General features: G+C 40.6%; 1 protein-coding gene across 1 annotated transcript; it reads left to right on the top strand.

Annotated features, from left to right (window-relative positions):
* The first annotated feature begins 17,588 nt into the window (after nt 1-17,588).
* On the top strand, nt 17,589-26,498 carry LOC135940108 (transcription factor HES-1-A-like). The gene is made up of 3 exons (XM_065484857.1): nt 17,589-18,019; nt 22,462-22,557; nt 24,407-26,498. The coding sequence occupies exons 1-3, from the start codon at nt 17,792-17,794 to the stop codon at nt 25,397-25,399; spliced, it is 1,317 nt and encodes a 438-aa protein (XP_065340929.1). The 5' UTR covers nt 17,589-17,791; the 3' UTR covers nt 25,400-26,498.
* Nucleotides 26,499-26,866: the final 368 nt, after the last annotated feature.

Raw genomic sequence — 26,866 nt, 5'->3', positions numbered from 1 at the left:
AGTGAATTATTACTATCCGCGCGCGAGTAAAAAGCCCTATTTGCGCGCACATTGTCCATTTTTACAAATAAGTACCTCGCACACATATACACACGCGGGCTACATAATGGAAGAAGCAGACTCCTGTGTGCTTTTTGCCGCCGCTGCCGCGCAGTGTGGCGAAATCATGCAATAAATGACGCCTGATGGGAAAATTCTGCGGCAATTACACGATGCCCGCGCGTCCGCATATATACGTGTGTGCATGCGCGGCGGTTTTTTGCAGGCTAATGGACAAAAACAAGTTGAAGGCTGCTGGCGCATTTAAAAATAAGACGCCGCCGATATTTTAGCACGCGGATCAATAATTTCAAGCCATAAAAGCCGGCCAATTGAGGTAATTACACATCGAATTCGATTCAGTGCACTTTGCAAGATAGACAGCGCCGTAAAACCAGATTTATTTTTGAGCCAATCGCATTCATCAAGGGTAACCCAAGTCTGTCGGCCTAATTGTAACTTACGATCTCAAGATGCCTTGGTCTCCTTATACAAAGATTAAAATGGATTTGGCCAGAGAGAAACTGTTTTGTTAGAATCGAGAAAAATTCTTTCATAGTTTCCTCTTTGTTATTAGAATATGGACCAAGGAACACACAGCAGTCTTTTATTTGAACAAGTCGAGTAAACTTTCATTTCAACAAGTGCAAATTCGAAAATTCGAGCGTCGGCGTACATTAATGTGAAAATGATCGTGTTTTCGCATTTTTTCCGCTGGCGGGCAGTTGGTGGAGAAACAAAGGCAGGCGGAGGCTGCGAGATCAAAGGGACAATGGTCTCCTGTGCGGCATTCGGCGTGCTCGGAAGGTGGTCGCACTGCGCGCGGCAACCGCCTGAATAATTTAGATGTTTGAACAGAATCTCTACGCCGCGCATAGTTCTAGGGTAATTAACGCTAGACTTTGATCGCACCGCGCGATGGAGAGGAGAGCAGATGGTCCAGCGGCGAAAGAGCTGATGGATTCGTCCAAGGTGGCGAAAATAATATTCAAGTGCATTAGTAAAGTTATTGCCCGGCGTCCGGATTTTAACGAGCTGAAAAGCGTTCCTGCCGACATTAGCCAGCTCGTTAACTTGATAATATGCACCTTTTCCAGGCTAATGCTGAGAACATTACTCGATCGCGCGGCCGTGCTTCTTTGAATTAATAATCGTTAAATGGAAGTGTGTGTGCGCAACGAGAGTCGCGCGGCACGCATAAACTGCTGACCCAATGACAGGTCAAACACACAAACTCAATTAAAGTGCCAACCACGCGCACTAAATCAGTACTTCTGCAAATGAGTGAGAATTTCTTGGCACCGCTTTCCAAAGGTGAATTACCGCGGCCATCATCTGTGTGTGTGTGCTCGCTCGCTAATATCCTGTTTGCGTACTTTTTAGCTCTGAAAAGCGGCAGGACGGGATGTATTTGTAATGTATGGGCTTCCAAGGGGAAACCACGATGCTCATAAGTGCAGACATTCCGATTTTTCTGTATTTTATTTTTAATTACAGTAGAACAAATTTGAAATTGTCCATTTGGTTTCCTCCTTAAAAATTAAAATGAACATATGAAATAAAATTTCCGAGTTTTCCAGGTGATGAGAAATTTTTGTTATTTTTGTAGAATTGCTAGCAATACTAACCAAAATGTTATTGAAATTAAAATTTGTTCCCCAATGTGCAGTAATTAAAAGAGAACTTTGCTACTGTTAAAATTCCAAGTTTGCAAATTTTACAAAATGTTCAGCGCTTCGTAGATTTTGACTCGTTATTTTATAATATTTCGATCACAGAATGATAAATAACTTCCATTCTTTAATTGTACGATAAAAATGGTTAAAAATCGCGGATATTTCCTGATATGCCCAAAAAATCAAATTTCAACTCTTCACCCTCTTGTCAAACACTAGTTTCAGTAAGCTCAATCAATCTTCAGTATATCTAAATTTTCGAATAAAATTTAAATTTTCATTACCGGAAAATAGGTTAAAATATAAACATGACATATTTTTTTAAATATGTTCTCATTTAATTGTTACACGCGTCACACATTGTATCCATTTTACATAAATTTCTATTATTAACATAAGCGGTGGTGGTGTGCCCCGGGACCGGTGGTCGAGCGAGCAAGCGAGCATCGGAATCAGTCAGTCAGCAAGTCAGTCGATTCTCACGCTCCCAGATCTAACCCCGTTCACCTGGCGCGCGCGTGACCTGCGTCCCAAACCGCTCGACGAAACATACACACACACACACACAGAGCAAGAGCCAGCGCGTATAGAGCTCGACCTTGAAGGTCACTTAAAAAAGTATCCGCTGCGCGCGTCATTTTATATCATCCCGTAATAAGAACAAAACAGGATTCGAAAGATGTGTGCTGTCGAGAGCGAGTTATGGTGCGCGCGCTATAAAAATACTTTAAGTGTTTTCCACTGTAGGGGATTAGAGATTTACTCTCGCGTCGCGCTCTTAATTTTATTTTCTCTTGACACCAACCTGTCGTAGTCAAAACACCTTTTCTCTCTCGGCTCATTTGTACCCAATAGACGCGATCAGCTCGCTCCTTCCGAAAACAAGTTGATTAATTTTTCAAGGGGAACTGCATAGTTTGAGACTAACTTTATTCCTTTTTTCTAAATAGGAAATGCATTTAAAGTTTGTTGATGTAGGACTGAAATAAAAAGATGATCAAATTTTTAGTTTTAACAATTTTTTATATACAATATGTGCAATTACCATAACAGAGGACCTTGCTACAGTTTTAATATAATACGCTCTAAGAAAGTTGCATCAAATGAATTGCTTAATGTAAAATTGACATTTGTTGCGTATGACGAACTAATTAATTTGAATATTTATCGAAAAAAGGATTTGATCTTTATTTTAATCTTGTAATTTAATAAATGTACAGGAATCATTTCAAATCATTTTGTACAGAATACTATTTTATTCATTGGAAAAACTCTTAACATAAAGTTTGATATGAATTCCCGAAATGGTATAAGAGAGAGAAGACGCCCCTATGATTGTGATGTATCATTAAGATTAGCAAAATCAGTTATACAGTCAAAGGTCTCAGGATATTTTGGATTTTTTAAACAAAGGTCATAATTGTGTGGAACGTATAAGAGCATTTCTGTGCTGCCTAGATATCTTTTTAAAATTCACAATAAATATCGTTTTTACGATTTATTTCAGGAATTTATATACTTCATATTTCCAGTTCTCCTCGTGTGTATATAGTCTGAGAGGTCAAAACTCATAATGCGTAAGCATAAATTGCCTTGTAATTATGAGAAGAGAAAAATCGGTGTTTAAATTTTGTTGAATTCAAAAAGTCATTTTCCTTTGACTCTTTTACAGCCACGTTTCCAGGAAATTCGAGAAAGCATATTTTCCTGTTATGATGCATCTCGAGACTGCGTCCTTAAAAAGTAAAATATTTATGCGACAATCTGTGGGAGGATCAGCGGTGCGTGCTTCTGGCACTCGTCGATTCCCCGAAACGGCTTCTTCTCCGCAGCAGCACGCACTCGTCCATAGGCGCGCAGTTAAGAATCTGGATTTAATTGCCGATTATTTGAGAGAGGATACTTTATAAGTATATATATGCATGCAAAGAACAGAAGAAGACATGTTTACTGGGGCTGATAATCAGCGCGTAGCACAAAAATGCGTCTCGAGACGTTTTCAGCACAAAAGCAGCTCACCTGCGCCGCGCGGCGATCAAATTCCCAGATAATATGCATAAAGCAGCAGCTCCGAGGTGTTTTATATTAGATGCGACAGCAGATACGCAAGCCAACAGCAAGAAAGCCATTCTCATTGTCCACTTGTCGCCGTTTTGTTCTCTAAATTACACTTGCCACAACAGATGAAGCGGTCAGATTCGGAGGAAACGTCTCAAAGGGATGTGAAAAATAGACACAAATTATTAGACTCCTGATAAACTTATTTAATATATCGATATCTGAGCATTAAACATGATCCTTTTAACAGAGGTTTTTCTCTCTCCATTCCTATAATATTGTAATTTAATCATGTATGTTTTCCGAGTTTTGACCAACGGTATTTCGCGAATTGTGATGATAATCCCGCATCTTGTTCACTTCATTATTTTGTTCTCCATCCTTCCCATACCTGACCATGTAAAAAATCTAGACTTTAAGGATGTAAAAATATTTTTTAATGTTCTAGGAAAACCTCTAATCTTAAAAATAGTAGGTATGTTATTAATTACTAAAATAATATTCAGGGAAATTTTTTGTTTGCTAAATTTAACACATACACTTTTTTATTTTTAGCGTTTGTGCTAATTATACTTGGTAAATGTAGAAATTACAGAGGAATTCAGCATAATTTTTTATCTTGTGCGCTCTTGACTATTTTTCACAGCCCCGCTAACGAGGCTGTTTAGTATACAGAGAGTGGCGTTTTCAGCAGAAAAAAAATGTATAAAAAGGAAAATATGAGAGGACTTTTGAGCAGTTTCGTGGAAAACGAAATATTTGTGAATGTGCATTTTTGTGACACTCGGCGTTTAGGAGAATTTAATTAGTATAGAGAGCATCGTCGCGTTGATGCTGCTGAATGATGTTGTTTATCTCTCCGCGATCCTTATCAGGCAACTCCCCAGTTTCGTCGTTCTCACGGAATTTAATTGCGCGCGCGGAATTGCAGAAATCTGTCGGCGGCGGCGCGTCGGCCTGAGATTTATTTATTGTAATTGCTTATTTCGCCATACGCAACGTTTTTTTTAATTCTCTCTCGCATGTGCACCGTTTCTTCGTCTCTCGCGGACGCAGCGAAAAAAAGCGCCGTGCGCAGATGGCCGGTTTTCGCATTTCTTGAAATATAATTACTTGCAGGGAAATTATCTGCATGTGTGTAATGCCAGATAATGATCTCGAAGCAGAGATTTCGCACAATATTTATGACACATGTTCGGAGGACTTTTCAAGGTGGAACGCGGACGTGAATTTCTGCGAGCAGGAAAAATCGGTGCTCTTTGCGTGCGCACGGAACAAAAAGTTTGCAATCTTAAATGTTGAGACTGCTGTCACTTTCCAGAAACGAATCAATTCGTAGAATCCAAAAAAATTATCTTATGAAATATTTTATACAGCATTGAGGTTTGAGGTTTCGTTGCAGCACTTCTCATTGCTTATTCAGTGTTAATGAATTTCCAACGAAATCTGATTTTTAGTCAAATATTTTAAATCAGAAGAAAGCTCACGGGTGTAAGGACCATCAATATTTCGAAGAAAATATTTAATATTTGGAAATGATGGCACAACAATTTTTTAAGCATATAACCTTACGAACTAGCTTTTATCATTTTATGAATATTTTTATCAACTTGCGAGCACTCCAATAGAAAGGAAATTAGCCTCTTTTTTCATCACGCGATGATAGTCATTTCCTATTGTTGGCGGCCACCGAACCTGATAAGAAATAGTGCCAAGCGTTAATGTCACTCAAAAAACGATTTTTTCACGGACGACGCATTTTCTTTTCTGAATATTAATTTTTTTTACTATTTGTAAGTTAGTTATAGTACAAAAATAATGCATAATTTTTAAGCTGTAGGAAAAATTATATTCCTGACCTAAGGATAGATTCCGTAATTTTAACATCAATTTCCCACAATAAATTATTTTCAAAATATTGTATTGTGTTCAATAACAAGCTACTAGTTAAACAAAGCCAAAATAATACAAACCCAAGTCTAAAAAAAGTTTAAAAATTAGAAAAAAATGTTGTATTTATATTTGATTAAAACTGACAAACTAAACGATCAGGACCAGCCATTGAAGAAAAATGCTTGTTTTAATGGTTTACGACTTGGTCTTAATTAAACGATCTGATTTTAAACGGATTGCAAGCCACAAAAAGATAAAAAAAAAATGCTACCCGAAAGAGATAACGAACGATTGTATCAGCTTCGCTAACGTGTAAACTATTTATACATTTTAAGGATTTATTGCTCTCCATGCTCAGGCCAGCAGCAGTATCTATGGCGAAGTTTTGAATTCCCTCGGATTTTTTCGTGTGAACCATAAAGTTTTCTGGTTTGCTGACATCCGTGTATGTGGTGCTGGACATGCTGGTCCTCGAGATCTGGTATTAAAAAGAATGTGCCGGAGCACGCGCCGATCGGATGGAGATGTGGTGATTGTCATAGGATTTAATATAGGAATCGATTTTCTTTTAAAGCCAAGTTTAGTGTATGTGGAAATGAAAAGAATTCTAACAGGAATCGGGAAAGAAACCTCGCGGGATCTGGTGAAGGAGAGGCGCAAGCGTTTATCTGGTCATCAGAGATCTCTCCAGAGGAAATAAAGCAACTCAAAGTAAAATCATTACTTATCAAATTTGGATTTTCTTGTTTAAATATTATAATTATCTGGTATTTTAAATATTTTTCCATGATTTTGCTAATCAGTTAGTTCATCATTGTAAACTACATTTTGCTATACAATCAAATTAAAGTCAAAGTTAGTATTTTATTTAAATTTTCCTCATTTTAAGAAAATTATGTTAATTTTTGACTCCTCCAATTTTGAGCGAAAAACTGATGGCGAGCGAGTTGCCTAGGCATGCGGCGGCAGGCGCGGACAGCTTCAGGCGGGCGTCGTCGGCGCGTTGGGGTCGCCAGCTGCCTGTGGCGGGTGCGGTGGTACGCGTGACCGAGAAATAACGCGGCGGACGCAGGCAGGCAGCAGCTCGCCTTGGAGGCATGAGTGGCGGTCAGGCCGATCGAGCGGCTGGGGGCGGAGTTTTCCCACAGTCGCGCGCTCGCTCGCCGCGGCGGCACGTGCACGGCCCGCCGTAAACGGAGAACCAGTCTCATGCATTTTACATCTCCGGCATGCCGGCCGGCCCGCGAGAGTAGCTGCTGATGCTGCGTACTTTACTGTTGTTGTTGCAAAGCAAATCGGCCGCTTCATTTCTCTTTCTTGCCTAATCGAGCCTTCTCTGCTATTACCGATTTTGTACGCGCGCTCTTTTTATTGAAATTGAGAGCTGGCCGCTTCCGAAGCGCTCACCAACGACGATGAGGAAAGTGATTTCGCTCGGGGCTCGCATTTTCTGCCCGACAGCAGGAAATCGTAGAAGATATTTAGCTGCTGACGTGATTGCCTAATGATCGTTCTGTCGATGGAAATAAAAGGAAATCCCGGAAGTTTAAAATCAGGGAATTCCTAAAATATTTATTTTTGAGACGTCAAGACTGCAGGAAAAGGCACGAATTACGTTCAATGAGCTCGAGTCTCACGACCGTCTAAATCTTCTATTATCCATTTAAATCATCCAAATTACTTTTAGAAGATGGTAAAAAATTACTCATTTTGTTAAAATATGAAGATATGAATAGAAAAATGTGTGTTTCCTGGCGGCTGTTCATTAAAATGTGTTTTTCTGAAAAAAAATCAATGATCTAGTCTTCAAAAATAATTTAACTAATCTAAATTCAAATTTAAAAACTGAATTTTTGATATTTGCAGTTTCTTTGAGAAACTAAATTGATGCAAATTAATTGGAATCCCCTGAAAATAAGCTAAGAAAGCTATAAATGTGCTCCACAATCATTTTAAAAGATACCGCAGTGAAGAGTAAAAATAAAGTTTAAATATCTCAACTAAATAAATCATGCAGAATTTAATTCTTTGCGGATATGATTTTTGCTGTCTTGAGGTCTGCTGTCGCCCAAATACCGATAACCGTTGCTCCCAACACAGTAGTGCAGCAGCCTGCGAAACATGGGTGCCGAGCGAGTTGCATACCTCTGATTGATTGGTGCATTAATCAACCAGAGCGAAATTCAGATAGTGGGATATTTAAATATCTCTCTGAAATGGCTTTTGCTATGTTAAAATTTTGTTTCAACTTCTTACGACTACACTGTGTAAATTGCAGGTAAATTGTAAATTCCTTGTTGTTTTTTTCTGATGATGAATGGGCTGCGAAAAACTAATAATTAAAGCTGAGACTAGCCGCGAGTGAAGATGAGATTTTAATCATATCGTTTGCATGCTGTTAAATAAAACCCTTCGTCTCTCGACTCTTTCAGGTGTTTGCTGTCTCTTGATGCCTCCGCATGATTATTCGGCTCAAGGCAAAACAGTCTCATAATTTATTTATCTATAGAAGAAAATGAGAAAATATTTTAGTGCTGTATAAGTGCATCATTGAATATAGCAGTGGATTATTTGTACAAATAAATTCGTTGAATTAAAAATTTTATAAAACTAATGCAATCTATAACTGACTCGAGTTCTTTCTTTGTTGATGATAGTCTCACTAAATTTTCTGCTCTCTTGCGGAGAAATAATGACAAATCATTCAGAACCAGTTTTTAAAAATGTGCTATTAAGCAGTCCTAATTAAATTGTTCCACCCCTGCTCTCTTGACCAAAACGAGAAGTCGACCTTTTTACAAGCAGACATTTCTTCACAAGACACGCTTGAAATGACTTCCACTTTTTATTTTATTAAAACAAACAACTATGATTTGCCTTTAATAATTAGCATTTTATCATTTCTTGAACTAAAAATACTTTAAATTAATGTAAAAGCCCCCAAATTGAATTTTGAACGTTTATGTTATTAATATTTTTTTATTTATCTACGTTGCACACTTTTTTCAAATAAATTACAATTGCTCACTCCATAAATTCTGAACAATGTCGTTGTTTTCTTCGTTGCTAAGAAATGTTTCCAGACTTGCTCTCCTCCACTGTAGAATTAAGATGCAGTTATTTAGCTGGCAATGATGCGCGCCCATCACGAACGCAGCAAACATGATAATTTGCAGTGGCAGCATGGAGCGTGTGAGAGTGCGGGTTCAGAGGAATTCGCAAAAGCAATAATTAGCTGCGCAGCTCGAGGGAGCAGATGAAGAATAAATAAGATGGCCTGTACCGGTCAGATGGACAGGCAAGATAAGCCACCGCGAATATAGTCCAGAAAGGGTAACATGGTAGTTAAGGTGGCTGCTGCTGCTACTCTGCGGTCGTAAATTAAGCGCAAAAACTGCTGCTGGCCCTTTCGTAATATTTTATTATGCCTTTCCGCCGGACAACAGGTAGCCCCTTGGATATAGTTTTACATTTTTAAATGAATATCGCTCCCGTCCCGCCAGCCAAACTCTAATTTCGGTCAAATTACTCCGCAGGGTGATAAAGCTCTCTTCTATGACGACGAGGAAAGCAGCCGACCGGTGATTTAATTTCAAGAAAGCAGCTCGTAAATCATGATTTATGAAGGAGCCGCAACCGAAATGAGGAGAGATATTGATCGTTTTTCACTCGGCGGTAATATATGGTCCATGACATTCCGCGTTTTTTTTCTTATCCCGCATGTTCGATGCACCCATAAATGCGCGTCAAATCAAATTTACTGCCTCCCACAGGGCTCAATTTTAATCCAACCCGAAATTTTATTTAGGAAATATTATTAGCTCATTAGAATAAATTACCTTCTATTTTTGAAAATTAGTGTAGTTTATGGCCATTGATTTCAAGTTTGGAGAGAGAAAATTTCAAGGCCGCAACAAATGCTTTACTGCTTTGTCAAACATAATTCCAACTTACTTAGCTCAATGATCTTCCAATACAATAAAGAAATTAAAGACTGTTTGATATGATTGCTTAAAAAATACTTTATTCGATGCAAAAAAAAAATGTTGACATTTTTAATTAATTTTCAATCCCTTCTTTTAAACGAAATCACGTATAATAATTAAATTATTGATTTGCAATTCATAGAAAAATAGCAGAAAGAGTAATAGTCGAAAACGGAGCCCTTCATGAACCTGCTGAAACGTGTTATAGATTTTTTAATTGCTGACTTCAGTAAGAAGTTGAAAATGAGTTAAAATAACTCTTAGTATATGCATGATGAGCACTAAGCAAAGATAAATATCCTAAGCCTCTGTAATTTTCTTGGAAATTGAAATTGCTTGTTCATGCTTCATGTTTTTGTAGATGCGTGGACTTGTTACTTCTCGACAAAATCTGTCTCACACGTCAATTCAAATAATGCTCAGCAACTAGGATTTTCCTGATTTTTCTACGAAATCCATAAAAATTTTAGGGTGAATAGTATCTTAAGCAATAGCCTTATTAGTTTATAATAGATTTAACAATTTCTATAAATGTGATCAGCACAGCAATAAATTTCAGATTTTAGTACCTCTGCATGCATTCACCTGAATGATTTCGTGGTATGCGAATCGATATTCTTGTCTCTTATAACTCTTACAAAAGCGTGTAATAAATGGGAATTCAATTTTTAAATCGAATTACGCTGCATTTCATGCTCTCGCTCGCGTAGAAATTACCGAGAAAAGCTTCCAATTTCCGAAGTCATGAGATTATTATTATTTTTTCCATCTTCTTCCCAGTCGACAAGCTGGCAGTCGTGTTCCTACAATTTAAATGCTGTTTATCTCGAAAAACCGTGACTCGCGAGTGGAAGAAAACCAGCCGCTCATCTCTCACAATCCAAGGAAATAACCAGACGCGGCCAGCACCAAAGGAGCGAATCGGTCTCACAGGCCCGGACTGTCCCTCAAAAACTCCTGAAACTACCCCAAAAGAAACAATGGAAAATAATAATTTATTTAACAATAATTATAATTGAAACAATAAATGAACAGAGGGGATTTTAATTGGACATGACCACAGTGGGAATAAAACCATGCAAAAAGTCCCCTTTTTGTAATTAGCCTGGGAATTGAATTGAAACGCGACAGGACATGTTCAATAAAGGATTAAAATCGACACCGAACTCGTGAGCTCTGCTTATTAAGCGCAGCCAAGTGGTAAAATGTGCGATTGCAGCGCGGTGCACAGCGCGAGTGGTCATTAGTCAGCGCAGATGATGAGATAAACGGCGTGTTATGCGAGGCAGCAGTCCGTGTCTGGGAATGGGTTTGGGGCCTCACTCCACTCACAATCAGTCGGTGGGTCGTTCAGTCGGCTGGCTGGCTGGTCTGCATGCAGTGGCATTCCTGCCTACCTAGGAAGGTGCATTTCCCACACAGCCTCGAGGCCCGTCACGAGCACACACACACCGCAGCCAGCCGGGAATTAAAACAGGGGTCAAAATAAAATTATAATATGTATTGTAATAATGGTATAAGCGTAGACGGAGCAGCTAAAACGCTCTGGTGCGTACGATCACTCCGGGGCTCTCCACCATAAAATTTGCCGAATTGGAAATTGATTTCAATTTGGAGTTAAGAAATAAAATAACAAGAGAAACAAAAATTATTATATATATACACAAACTTAATAAATTTGGGTTGTTGGGAATTGTTTCGTCTGGTAGGCCGTCGAGCTTCTGATATAGTGACATGGCCTAACATTATGACCGAAACAGCAGCGATAAACAACGACAGCCAAAGCAAGCGAGTCAAACGATAAGGCATCAGGCCAACCTAATGACACTTGCGCTGGCGGTCGCTGTGGCGCTTAGCGGGGACCAGACTCGTGCGACGCGCAGATATGGCGTCCGGTGGAGTACGGCGCGGGAAAACGGTCACGTGAAAATGCGCGTACAGAACCATATGCATTACTTGTACTAATTGTGTCTTTTGGATCGTAAAAACAAACTCTTGACACTCGTACGGGAATCCAAAGAGAGATTTTGGCTTCCCACCTTGGATCTGCGCAGTGGGAACCAATTTTGTCGCACATCTGGCCCCCGCTGGTGGCGCTGTTGTCTTGATCTTATTTTTAAGCCTTTGCCTATACTCAACGTTTTAAAAAGCCAAACAGGAACCGCTCTCGCTTCTCTGATTGGTTCCGGCGTTTTACTTTCAGCTTACTTACTTAGATCCATGTTTATAAAACTGCTGAAGCAACGGTTTTTGCGTTTCCCTCGTGTCACATTTTCGACTAGTTAGTTGCGTCTGCCTATAACCTAATTTGACCCTCAGAATACTGATGTTTGTGGTTATTAGCACCAGATGGGAGTCTCTCGATTTCCACTATGTTATCAAACTGTCAATACTTTTTTATTTAAATTAATTATAACGCTTCCCAAGAAGACTCAGTTATTTCATTTTTAACAGCCACCATCAAAAATATAAATATTTGCCCACGGGTGGAGGCCAGATGCCGGTTGCGAATAGCCCTCGGCTGAGCCCTCTCATCATTCCGAATATTAATGGGAGAGCGTGAAGGAGCATGAAGAGTGCGCGCGTTGAGCGTACGACCACCAGGAAAAGATCCCACGCCTAAATCGCAGGTCGCTCGTAATATACATCCAGTGTTGCGTGGCCTGCCTGCCTGCCTATCAGTCGAGCTCACTTCCACTGTAAAACCCCTTTTGCTTCGCTCTTTCTTTGCCATTCCCTCGCACTGCCTTAGCCGCCGCCACCGCCGCTTAAATAAGGACGGGCCACGGCGGTCGAGGTTCTCACAATTATGTTTAATCATGGAAGCACGAAAATTAACGCAGCAAAAGCTGGTCTGGTCGTAAATTCTTTTAATTTTTCTCATGATTGTTTTCACTCGCGTAAGATTCTGGTTTTTATGGCCTCAAAATTATGCAAATTGGCTATAGCCACCTACCTCACCATCTGGTTTATGCAGATTGCTCTGGATGGATGATTTAGAATCGGCAGGCCCACCCGATTTGACCAAATGAGGAATATTTTTAGCTTATTGCATTCATTTAAATCTCTGCATTTGAAAAAATTGATTTTTATTATAGTTGGAAATTTCGGATGACCGTGTGCGTTTGATTTAAATGAGTATGAATTAGGCAATTTTAAAACTTAATCCGTTTTAGAGTAAAAAAACTGTCAAAATCACTCTAGATGTCACCCCAACACCTTCATGCAATTGGTTCAACGTTCAACATCGATCACATTTCTGGTGCGATGTATTTTCCTCAAAATAATTCCAATTCCTCAATTGGATTTTATCATTTCTTTTTAGCCCTTTACGTCTGTAAATTTGAATCCTTTCTTATCATAAGAAAGGTGGGTTAAATATTTATTTTAAACTACACAGTTGCTTCTAGAATCCAATGCAAAACTGGCAAAATATATGTAGCAAAAATTTAAGACCTCTTGTTACATATTTATTGCCGCGCATTTTAACTATCACAATGTTTTTTTATACCAGAAAATGACAATTTCGTAAAGTGTAGGGTAAAAATAATTTCATATATATTGAAAAGTGGTTTTAAAAGAAATTTTTGATGGTCTAATTAATTGAGCTTCAGTTTAAGGGTGAGGCGTTGAAAAGTCGCTGGAGCGTTTTCGCTTTGCAGTCTCCACAAGGTTAGTAGTACATTTACAGAGTTGAAGCAAGGAGCAAAATAGTTTTATTTCCTTTATTACGCATTATTTTGTGTACATTAAAGTTCTAAAATTACTACCAACTGCACTTTATATCGTTTCTGGGAAAGGTGTTGTCCCGGTTAGAGCTGTATTATTAAACCGAGGTCGTCGTCGCACGCGCTCGATTGTTATTTATCATCAACAGGTATAACTTTTTCCTTAAAAGGGTTGTTTCCCGATTCGACGCGTGCTTTTCGAGATGAAAAAGATTTCTGGAGCAGCTCGTGCCGCGGGCAGCATCCCTTTCCGAAAATCAGCAAAACTGCACCCTTTTGTCGCGGTGCTCGCTCGCTCGCGTGGCGTCAGAAGAAAGAAAAAGGGTCGTGTGTTGGCCGTGCCGGGCCACAGGAAAGCGAAATCATAATGAAAAGAAACAGTAGACGCGAAGCCATGCAGAGGAGGGTCGTTCGTTCATTCAGCCGAGCGAGCGAGCCAGCGCGTCGTTTAGTGTGGGAACTCGTGGCTCGAATCGTTCTCACAGCTGCGGAGGCATTTGGCAGGAGCGGCGCTCGCACAACAACGACGGCTCGGTGCGCACCCCGGCGCCTCCTGCCTCGAGCCCCCGTCCACCCGGCGGACCCCTCGCCCGGCGAGAGAGGCCTAAAGTGGCACGCAACCACCTCTTTGCCTCCGCACTCCGATGCATGCGTAATAGCGAACCCCCAGTGCGCCACATCGAGTCAGCCCCTGCTGATTTCGGCGTGCCATCACCATCAGTGACGGAATCGGGTGTGTTGTCTGTGTATCGGCATCTGCTTCAATTTATTGCCCGCACAATCAATTGTTACAAAGGGGGAGCCTCCCTCGTGTACTTATTTGCATTTGTGTGCCAACCACACCTTGATTGCCTTCTCGAGAAACGATGCGAAAAGAGCTTTCCGATTTTTTCTTGCGGAAAAAAAATAATCTGTAATGGGAATGACATTCGCGAATTTTATTTTTAGTTCAATTAGCAGGATAATCAGGATAATCACTTCAAAATTTCCCGTGAAAATTAGTTATCGCTAAACATAAGTCCAGGTTACTTGATTTTCGGATCTTATTTAGATTTTATTTTGTTGAAACTATATTTACGTTACGATCCCAAAATTAAATTGAAAATAGAAAATTTAACTTTTACGTTTTTCTTATTCAAGATCCCTTATTCAAGAGGTGAACATTTTGATCAAAAATATAATTATGGAACGAGGGTATATAATATTCCAGAGCTCAGACCTTCAAATTCTAATGAAAAACAAAATAAATGAAATAATGCTCTCACAGTTGATAAATTATACATTGAGTCATTTGTCGTTAGCTCAGTCATCTTCTGAGGAAATATCAAAATTTATTTTAAGTTTAAAATATGCAGGCCAACAATCAAGAACATATCGCATTGTCGGCTACAGAAAGTGGTCCAATGAATTCATTGTTTGTGGAATCTAATAGCAACAGTTTATCATCTCTACAATGTGCAATAGTCAAATCAAGACCGAGTTACAGTTTAATTTTAGATTTTGTCATATTCCACGAAACATTTAACAGTTTGACAAAGTTCTTTCACTTTATTTCGATTCCTCTTTATAGTGTGTGCGAATTTTGATGTTTTTCTCTTCTGCTGACAAAAGATATCGTGATTTTCAATAAGGCAAACAGTGCTCAATGCTTGAATATAGCATATATCATGAGAACTTTAGCCAATTTTATCGCAAATTTAAACGACAACCTAAGATAATCATAGCTCTTTTCCAATTTTTAGAGAGTTCTTCAAGAAAAGGTAAAACGGATTTTTAAAAAATTTTCTCTACAGCTTTTTACTATATTACCGATCAAACTTTGAGTCCCCTATGAATGTTATAAAAAGCAGGAAACACTTACGGCAAAAGCTAAAATATCCCCTGATATTATTTAAGGAAAACACCAACCGGAGTTTCAAGTTCCCTATGCTACGGTGATTGTTTTTGTCGACTTTACGCCTCTCTTCCTCGGCTTCCTTGGAAAATTGTTACTGCGACGAAGTCTCGTGTGTCTTCTCGCTGAATGGACCGTACTGTTTTCAAACGCTGAGCGGGTTACTCATGCAAGCCATAGAGAAACCTCAATGAAATTCAAGTAATCAGATGAGGCTGCACGCTCGAGACCATATAAGGACGAGAGCAAGACTGGCGTATTCCTGTTTTTTGAGAACACTAAGGGTCAGATGGCTGCTGAGATTATTTGACACTCGCTCGCTCGCCGAGCAGCGTCACTTTGCACTTTGAAAACATGACAAACACACCACCGCGGAGAATGCAAATACACGAGCAATGAGTCATATCTACATAGGGCTGTGAGTTTAGCATACATTGGACTTTTTCAGGAAAAATATAGTCTTATTTAAAGAGAACAAATAGTTCATTGCTAGAAGGTTAAATGATAATGGTGTGATAATTAAGTTTTTAAGTCTAAAAAATATTTTTTTTCCAATTTATAACAAGAGTTGCCTCTTCGGTTTGACAATTGAAGCAAAACCTACAGTTAATATGTTTGCTAAATTAATTTGGATAAGTAAGTTGACCTTGATTCAATTCTTAAATATATAATTTTGTTGTTGTTTGCAAATAAGGGCTTCAAATTTAAAGCCTCTCTCCATAACAACTCTGGTAATTATCAGTGTAGCTTGTAATTTGCTTTTAAATTGTGCAAATTATGTAACTTTAATTTTATGCTAACGATTAGAATCTCAGAAAAATTAGGCAGTTGACTGAATAAATTTCACAGCCTGGAATATCCACTTCTGCTTGCATGCATCCCAATTCCGCAGAGCTTTCTGTGCAGTTTCGATTTCTTTTGTTGCAACAAACCTGTTTGACGCTTGGCAAATATTACGTACAGTTGAGAATGAAGAGGTTTAACGCAGTAAAAAAGTGGTGCATAATGAAATTAAAAATTGAACTGTTGGATTTTTAAAGCACTGATCATCTTGTTGAGACAAATTAAAAATTAAATTAAACAAATTGTAGCTTTTATTTATCTTTCCTGATTTCAATTTCATCCGTCGAAGACAAAATTCATTACTGGGACATATATATTTAACAAATTTAAACATATAAATATTACAACACGTTTGCACTCTTTTAAGCAAACAATTTGTAGTGGAGCTATGAATTTAAGACGATTTTTTTTACAAATTAGTCGATTATTTACACACTGCAAAACAGTCGGTTTCTGAGCCGATATTGTAGACGAATATTTGACATTTTCGTCAAATTACGTCTAAAAATAGCAACAAACCCAACTTTCTCATACTTAAAACTTTCCTGACGCGAAACATAAAATTATGCACTTTTCCTCCGCCCTTCTGAACTGATTACGACGGCTTTTGATGTTTAGACTGTCCTGAATTGTGAGTTGGCTTAAATAACTTAAAATTTTATGCTAATTTAACTGTCCTCTATGAAGATCGTAAGCTAAGACAAAATAGTTGATGATCATCTAAAACTCGCATCTCCACAAATTACGAATTTGTATACCTCAAAGGGAAATTTATTGCAAAAAAATAGTGTCACAACATTATCGTAGTAATTAGGCCCCAGCATTTAGCGTAATATCAGCAGTTCTTCTTTTCATACAACTATATAATAAATTTCAATTTATGATATTTCAGATCTCAGATCAAGTAGTATGGATTTTTTATTTCAGATTTTTTTTCTTCAGCGAAGATCGTTGGCAATACGTCAGAGAGCGAAAGGATAATTTTTTGCGGACAAAAACGATAATGATATCTCCATGTATGCTGATGCGAGTCAAAACTCGTCCCATATGCGGCTGACTGAAAGACTGCATAATTAATGTGCGAGAGGGCAATTAAAGCGACGTGGCGCTCGACGGACGCTCACAGTCGAGAGAGTGCACAATGTTAATTTTATCGCACCGCACAAGCAGCGCGAGTGCGCAAAAAGCGAGCAGGGTCAGCCGAGTTATCGCTCGCAGGGCTATGACTGGCCTGCCGCCGTGTCGAGCGCATTATCATATTTTCGATTGAAAGTGCAGGCAAAGGCAGCCGCCGCCACACGAACAAGAAAGTTCCCACGCTCGCAGCGTATGTCACGCGGCCAGATGTCCGCGAGGGTTCACCTGCATCGCAGCACACACACATACACATTATACCCAAATTAACCTTTCCCGCGCCGAGTGTGCTGTGCCGCAAGGAAAGGGAGCAGAGCACAGCCAAAGCGCCACCCTCGAGGGCGGAGCCTGCTTCTCCTCAAGGGATGTTGAGGCATTCCGCCGAAATAGCATCACTCACTCTTGCCGCACCGAGATCGCTGCACTACAACTCCCACCTTCATTCCCCTGCCTGCCCGCTCCGAGGACGGCGAAATTCACTCAGTCCGCGGCGCCGTGCGTTGCTTTTTTATTCATTCTCTTTCTCTCTCTCTCTCCCGAATGAGTACCCGACGAAGTGTGAGTCAGTCCACGCTGGAAACGCCGCCAATGCGCGCTCCTTTGGATATTGCAGCTTGGGAAATGCAGATGCAGATGGAAGACGACGACTTCGTACACCGGCAGCAAGACCGGGAGTATCACCGGATGGGCCTCTCGCAGTCGGTGGTCAAGACATCAAACTTGTCCACCCCGAACGCAACACCCATGAGCAAGGCCGAGTTGAGAAAAGTGAGTTTTGCTTTTTAACTTTTGGTTACTCAAACTTAGCTTTTATTCGAACTTTAGTCACAATTTTTATTTTAAAAATTCACCACGTGGGCAGCCTTTATTTTGCGCGTTGTCGCTATGAAAATCGTACTCTCTTTGAACGAAGAGGGATCTCTTGTTTTTTTCTATTCCCACAAGCTCACCTATTTTGTTCTCTGCTGGGGTTTCCCCCGAACGTTAACTTAATCAACTATTAATTAAACCTGGAGTAAAATGAGTGGATCCTAAATCAGCACAAAATGTTAGTTTAAATTATGTGGGGGCTTGTTTGAAGGAATGTGGAACTGAGGAATTTTTCAATTATTTCCCTCGCCTTGCTCTTTTGTGTAAAAAAGGATGCGTCGTGACAAAAATAACAATCTCACAAAAATATCCATTCCAGAACCCATTGAAATATTCACCCTTGTCACCCGCGCAAAGCAAAAAGAATAATTATTCTTTCTCTCCCATGGGAGAGCAAGCGACCGCCTGTTGAGTCTTTCTCGAATGCACAGTGTCAAATCTGTTGGTTGGAGGGAAAATGCCTCTGCCGCAAGTCATTAACAAGCGTGCTGATGATCCTGCTCACCAGCTCACTGTCAATACTCTCTTAAATTATGCCGGCTGAATAATTAATCGGCCCGAGGTCATAATTCTCGTGCTCCGAGCTGGTCTCTAATTGGATGTCAAACATCCCTGAATGATAATTTAAATCACGCCTGGATTCCTCAAACTTTGCATATATTTATTATAATTCGGCTGCGGTGAAGTGGTGATAAAATTAGAAATACGCGAGGAGCGAAGAGGTCGCGTTGTTGGCACTCGGCGCTGATAATTTATGTGGGAATCGCGCCTTTTGAACGGCGTGCATGAGAATAAACGCAGGTAATTTGGTATGTGCGCCGTGTGGGTCTCGGTACACTAGCTGCCGTAGTATTATGTCGTTTCCCACTTGTTTGGCGCGCAACACGAAATTCGTCCGATTCACACGTGTACGTTGCATTCGGTAGGAAAGGATCCATCGGCGTTTGGCTCTCAGCTCTGATCGATTTGCATTTTATTAGTGTGGACGCACGCAAAAAAGTGCGTGCCGGCTTATCATTATGGATCCAGTTTGCGCTTTTTTTATTGGCCTGCTCCCCTGCCGGCCAGTTTGTTGCGCAATTCTTTGCATAATTGTCTTGCTCGATTTTCAAATAAATTTCATGGTGGGAAAATGAAGTTGAAAGAAATTTAAGATTTTAAATAGGAGAGTAAATTGCTAGATGGGATTAGAAATTTTCCCATCTAAACGTCAAAAAATAAATTTAATGTGTTGAGCTGACAAATATTTTGACTATCAATTCCCTTTCTGGCTGAAGGACTAATCAAGACTAGCCAAGCAAAGAAATATTCCGGCCCCTTATAAAAATCCCAGCGTGGGGCATTTTTATAAAAAGGACAGCGAGTGTCAGTTATTTTTCATCTTTATTAATGAGCGCCAACGCAACACCGGCCAAGTGTCGAGTTGCATTGTTTGCAAGCCTGCCTCGTTAGCGTCGTCCGCTGCGTGGTACTTTTTGCTCTGGGTGCACGAGAAAGAGCCTCTCTGGCAATTATCTTGCACTCGGAGGTGTAACTGTCAAGCGCCCGCAGAGGTGTTGATGCCGAGCCGCGATAAAAATGCAGATGAGAAGCGCATATTATGTGCTGAAAGATTATCCATTTTAATCTGGCGGGCGCGCGAGAGATTACACGCCAGATAAGCCTTGCTTTCTTCACTCACTCGCAGTGTGTTTTGCGCCGTGAGCGGCATTTGTTCTTGGATTTATCAAACGCCGCCGCGCCGCGCAAATAATAATAATGCATGCCTGGATAATTGTCGCTCGGCTGCATTATTTGTTTAAACCGGCAAATTAACGAGCTGACTGAATGATGGACTTTCAGCACCTGCTCGTTGCTTTTCTCGGGAAATTTGCCGTGGATAATTGTGTGGCGTAAATCATCCTCGCACTCTCTAGCAAATTGGCTCCTGCTGAGATTTTTTTTCTGTGGTGATGAAAAATGTTCCATTATTAATCCCGTGCTCGAGAGTTGTTTATATCTGTTGGGTCTTTTTATCAAGGATTATAATTTAAAAACTGACCTAATTTTTAATGTTAACATGACGCTTCAAAATTTTGATTTCTTTCGCAAGGGAATTTATTGAATAAAAAAGGCTAAACCAGTATAGGGAGATTTTGAAAAGTTTAATCAGGAAAATAAATCTATTAGATTAAATGAAAAATTTCCAAGATTGTACGGCCAAGATTGGATTATTTAGATAAATGCAGAGCTAAACATTTTGAATTATTTCCACGCAGAGATTTTATTTTTCTTGAGTTAAAATCTTTTTAATAACGCAATGCGAAGGAATTCTATGATACACATATTAAAAGTATTATGTCATGGCGCCAAACACTCTCTGCTGAAGCGTGTGAAATGTTCCCCTCTAAGTTTCCGCACCGAGTAATCCTTTTTTACCTTTCCCATCCTTCGCCCCCGCTGTTTAAGCAATCATTATCAAATCCTCCCGCTCTCGCTTTACCTTGAGTATATATTATGCATTAATTCACCGAAAGCGCAGCGGTGTTGGGGGTGGCCGGAAGCGGCTCCGATAGCAGCACAGAAGCCGCTATAACACGCGGGGACACACAGGTGTCGATCCGTGGGAATAAATGAACAGCCGCGCGCCCAGCAACAGGTGTGTGCTCAGCGCTCGCATCGCGATACTCACTCACTCACTCGCACTGCATGCAATGAACGAATTTCGAGGGCGGCTTTTCGTGATCCGCCTCCTCCAGTGTGTGTGTGTGAATGTTGTGTTTTTGTATCATGGGTTTGCATGTGGGTGTCCTTGGCATTGTTGGCTGGATGCAAATGCCGCCTGAGAATCATGACTCTTCTATTAACTCTCGCCCGGCGCAGGTGCGCTTCCTGCTTGCTCCTCGCTAATTACACCACGATTTCGAATCTCCTTTATTTCGTGTTTATACTGCGCCTTCACGCTCGGATGAATGGAAAATCCGTTGATTTGTAAATTAAGAGAAACGATGAGCCGCCGCCTCCTTATGACTTCCTTTCCGCCGGTAAATTGACTCGGATTTCTCGCGTAACTGATTTTCCGTTCCTCATCAACTTCCGCTCTTCTTCAAACAGCAGTTAATACGCAAATTTCTTCATGGTGCATGATTAACGGGGTAATTTATTATAAAAAATTTTACATGATGATTTTTATTCAAGACTCAAGACAGCCCATAATTTATAAATAATTAAAAATTTAAGCTAAAAGAAAAAAAGGTCAAAAGTGTGAATCGACTCTCCAGCACATTTTAAAAAAGGATTAATTCTGCAAAATCCCGGAAAATCCTAGCATTCAATGCAAAAAATTCCAAAGAAAATGTAGGCTATTAGCCAAAATTGCCCAATGCAGCAATTTTTTGGAGGAAATTGGCTACTTTTCAAATGACGAGGGCTGTTTCCCTGCAAGTCTTATTTTATTTCACAACAAACAGTGTCGTACGCCATTGGAATTGAAATCTGCCAAGAAAATATGGTCAGTCAAGTGCTGTAAATATTGGATACAATTGGCAAAATATCAATTTTTACTGTAGCAAGGTCCTCTTTTGAATAATTTTGATGGTCAGCTTCTTACTGTAGCTAACAGTTCTAATAATTTTCAATTCGATTGATGCCTTGTATCAATCCACTTTAAATAAATTCATAAGAGTGACGCATTATCAGATGTGCTCCAGTTTGATCAAATTTGATTATGATCGTTGCCAGACCTAAATGTAGTAATTTTCTGAGTCTCAATTTTCATGAAATGGGTCATGGAGCATTAAGTGTTGTTGGCTGGTGTCTCCAAGTTGACGAAATAGACGCACGTTAGTTGCATTATACTTCTTTTATCACACGTGGAGAACAAATCCCCTCGCGCCGGCTGAGCCGAGGGCGGCGGCCGTGTTGCTCAAACGGGATAATACTCTCATCTAGCGCGAGGATAATTCCTTTCGCCTTTCGTTGGTTTGTCTGAATGTAAATCCCGCCATAAAAGCAGTGTAATTACACGCAATACAAAAACTCGAGCGAGATAAAAGCTTTGAAATGAGTGCCAGCAGCATACAACACGAGGCAGGCCGAAAAACTGTTGTTTGTCTTTTCAAAGCGACGCCAGCCGAGACTCTCGGCTCCGGAGGCACGCGTCCAAACAGATTTCTTGGAAAACAAAACGCTGCGAGCATCGACTTGCGTGTGGCTCCCATTTTCGCTAATTTCATCTCGGATTAGTTGCTGCTGCCGGTTTTTGTTCTCACAGCCTTTTTTACTACGCCGGCAGCGATTTTAAATTGAAAGCCCTGAAGAGGACGAGAAGTAATTTCTTATTTTGTGTGTGTGTGTTGCAGTGCAATAAACCCATCATGGAGAAGAAACGACGGGCGCGAATCAACCACTGCCTCAACGAACTCAAGTCACTCATCCTCGACGCCATGAAAAAAGACGTGAGTATTTCTTCAACTCATTCCAAATTCCTTCAATGTCCGTCTCGTGGGACAGTATGTCAGCCCAGAGTCCAGCCGAAATGATTTCGAGAATGTTAAAAATGGTCTACCTATTGAAATTAAAATTGCAGACGATGACCAAGTTTTATTTGAAGAATTTAAAAGCTAATTTTATTGAATTATCAGTATTACAACTGGAAAGAATTTTTCCCTTGCGTTTTTTATTATAATTTGTTTGGCATTTAATTAAGATAAATAAATTTGACGTGTTTTAATGAGTAAACACTTTGCATAGATGGTTTATAACAAGAATTAACTAATAGGGATAATTTTGCACATTTTAGCCCCTTTAAATCATTGTTTAATATGTAGAACATAAAATAAGAAAATTCGAAGGGTTGCTTCTTTAAGTACATAATATTTTTAAATGTGACTTAAAATAATTGATTTAATTTTCACCGACCTAATGGAAATTTTAAAATGGTCGCTGTTAGAAAAATTGCGACATAGGCACACAAACGTAAAAATGAAGAACCCTCGTGATAAATATAAATGTTTTTACTACTCTAATTCCGAAAACGCGTGTTGCGGAGTCTTTGGAAAGTGAAAACTCATTTCATCCCTTCGGCGTATAATACGGAATGACCTCACGTGTGCATCTGCGCTTGCTTTCTTCAGATAGGGGAAAGTACTATGCGTGTGTCTGATTTCGATTTCTACGCGAGAGCAATAATTTTTTCTTGCTCTCGGACAAAAAGAAGCGCGGCAGGGGCTGTTCTGGCATTGTTTGCGCCTTTCGTGCTGGCACCCTCATTACTGCAGACGCACGACTAAAATGCTGCGCCGCCGCTCCACGCTTCTTTCGCGTGTGGGAAAGCGACGGCGGCTTTTCTTCAAATTAAAATATTAAGGGGTGGCGCGATTGAAAGCGAATGCTGCTGCATAAAGCATCAGCTGCTTGAGACGAGATTCCCACGGCCGGCCTAAGCAGGGGTTGTTTGATCACACTTCACCCTCGTGTGCATCGCTGCAAGGGGCGGCCAGCTGAAAAGTACCGCTACCATCTTGAACACGGGTTGCGTCTTCAAGCGGCTTTTGTGCGCACGGCAACAAAGTCTGTCTGCGTCCATGTGCACGCTGACCCCAGCTGGTTGTCTTTTAAACAAAGACACGCACCCGATTTTGCATAATTCGCACTGGTCGTGGGACATCCAAAAACTGGAACTGCAACTTCTTGCCCTTGGCCGTAAACCGTGGACTCGACAAAGTAAATTTTGTTTTTCTCATTTTAACCGGCTCTGAGTGCGTGGTTTTCGTTTATTTGCAAACGCTGCTACGATTCGCATTTCCTTTCTCAAGTCTCAGTCCTTCGCATCTCGTGTGCGTTCCGCTGCGAATTTTGTTTTATTTTCCGTTCGTCTGAATAAAAGTCCGCTGGTCACGCACAGACTGAATATTAAGGAGCAAAACTAATGAGAGCGCTTTATAAAAATGGGCATTGGAATGGTGGGAAAATTTTTACTAGTCGTTAGAAAAAAGAGGACTTGTGCGTAACAATATACAGTTAAACATTTGCGTGAGAAGAAAATATTTGGATTGAATGCATTGGCATAAAAATATCAATTCATCTATCGGGACATTTCTTTGGCTTGTCAGCTTGTAACCGTTTTCCCTGTTGTCTTTATGCTCCAACCCATTCATTCTTTCTCAGTAACAAACAATTGCTGAATTTTTTCTGTCAATATATTTTTTTTAAGACCCAAGTGTGATGAAACATTTTTGCAATAGCACACTTCGATTTAAATTAAACGCACAGCTAAATTAAAATTGTTTTAATTTTTGATTGCAGCCTGCTCGTCACTCAAAACTGGAGAAAGCAGACATCCTGGAGATGACGGTGAGGCACCTGCAGAGTGTTCAGCGGCAGCAACTGGCAATCGCCGTCGCCACAGACCCTGGCGTCCTGAACAAATTCAAAAACGGATTTAGCGAATGCGCCACCGAGGTGAGCCGCTACATCGCCCGCCTCGAAGACGTCGAACCGGCCGTCAGGCAACGTCTGTTGAGCCACCTGAACCAGTGCGTCAACGGCCTGCAGCAGTTGACGCCCTTCAACTTTGGCGGCAGTATCGGCCAACAACAGAGCCAGGCAAGCAACAACATCAACGCCAGCGCGCCGAGCATGCCGGTGTTGACGCCAACGCCGGTGCAGGGCACGCCAAACGCCTCTCCGCAGATGCCGTTCCCAGCCGGCGACGTCAACAACAACAACACCCGCACTGGCAACGGAGTCCAGTTGGTGCAAAGCCGGTTGCCGAGCGGCGACATCGCCTTCGTGGTGCCGTCCTCGTCGACCACGCCTCCCTACTTCCCGGCGCCGATGGCCTCCTCGTCGCGGCTGAGCGCCTTCACGGCTGTCCACAGGTCGCTCAGTCCGACCATGGCGCGGCCACCGGTCATCTTCAGCCCGTCATCGACCAGCAGCGGCGATGAGTCTTCCAGTTCCTACCCCTTCTCGCAGAGTCCGTCCCCGCCGCAGTTGATCAAGCCGACGGCCCTCACCCTGGAGCTGAAGACCCTGGCCGTCGCTTCATCCTCCTCCTCCTCGTCCGGGGCCTCCTGCTCAACATCCTCCACTTCAAAGGACGTACTCGACTTCTCCATGAAGCCGCCCCCGCCGCCCAAGCGGCACGTCGAGGTGCTCGCCGACGCCTCCAACAGCAAAATCTCCAGACTGGCGTTTCCCTCTATCAACGTCATGCCCAGCAACCGCGTCGGTGACGCGGAAAATGCACACAGGCACGCGACAGACGGACACGACAGCATGTGGAGACCGTGGTGATTTCAAATTTCTCTAATGTGGTCCAAATAAATAAAAACCAAATAAAATTACTGATAACTATAGGGTTGGAAAATTAAGACGATTGGTCATTTTTTGCGGGTCTGATTTATTTTTTACAACAAATGAGCATGAATCGCACAATTTTAAGACTTTTGAGCCATACAAAATATCGTCTTAAATCATTCGTGAATCCACAAACCACATTTAATAGAGCAAAATGGTTTACAATTCAAGTTGAATTTAAGGTTTTCCTAAAAAAAAAAACAAGTTTTCCTTACAGTTTCTCATTTTTATTTTTTTTTATCTGTTGGTTCCAAAATTCGATTCAATTTTTATTCAACCATTTGCAGAAACTATTTTAAAATTTGCTATCAAGAAAAATCAATTTATCCTTACAGCTTCTTTTAGAAACTAAAACTAGGTAAATAAATTGTTACCCCTCAACAATGTGATATTTTGGAAAATAAGAGTAAAAACAGTCTAATATATACCATCTAAATAGAGCTCAAACCCGTCTAAAATTAGTCGCCATTCCATCAAAACACTCGTCTTAATTTCCCTACCCTATTCTAATAATAACTAAGCTATACATACCGCACACTGCCAGTTTTTATGCAAATACATTGATAAGCGTCGAGAATTGGGGTTTTGTAGTTTTCTTGGTTGTAAAATATCTTTTGCAAAATGTACAATCATTTTTTGACCAGAAGCTTTTGAAACTAGAGGCCTTGCACAATATTTACACTTGCTCAAAAAGACTTGACACGTTCTCTGTATAAGATATATTACATATTGTAAGACGACATAAAAGTACCAATACACCATTCAAAATGAAGCCTTAAAGTTTAACTTTGTATCTAGCGTAGTTAATTTTATTTGATCTCGAGAGGAATGTACTTAAATATATAAACGTAGCCCGACAACCAATTCGCGTACCACATTCTGCCAGTTGCCTTATAGTACATACTGAAAACGAATTATACTTATGCTCACGTCAAGTGCATTGACGTCCATAATAACTGTGTACATTCCAATGCACGCAAACACCGTCTTGTCATTCCATTTATGTAATAATAAATTATTTGCTGTCCAAACGAAACATGTGCTTGTTTGATTTTTCCTGTCCAAACCCCGCAGCGAGAGAGTGACGAACATTAAGTGCAATTAATTCGACGCAAATATTTGCCAGTCAATTAGATGAGTCGTGATTTTGCGCCGGGGAAACTCAATACTGACAGACGACATCAATTATAAATGAGGTGTGGGCGCGCGTCGTAAGCCAACACTGGTGAAATATTAATGATTGCTCTTTCGCCACGCGGTGCGCCGCAATTAAGGTGAATATTATTGTTATCAGCAGGCGCAAACGTGGACAGCCAGTCGCGTTCGTGTGTCGAGAAAGAAACTATTTAATGAGACATGCCACGTTACAAAGAGGAGTACACAGAAGCCACGCGAGCCACTCGT

Source organism: Cloeon dipterum, chromosome 3, assembly GCF_949628265.1.
Source record: "Cloeon dipterum chromosome 3, ieCloDipt1.1, whole genome shotgun sequence".
Lineage (NCBI taxonomy): Eukaryota > Metazoa > Arthropoda > Insecta > Ephemeroptera > Baetidae > Cloeon > Cloeon dipterum.
This window is presented reverse-complemented; position numbering and strand designations above follow the sequence as displayed.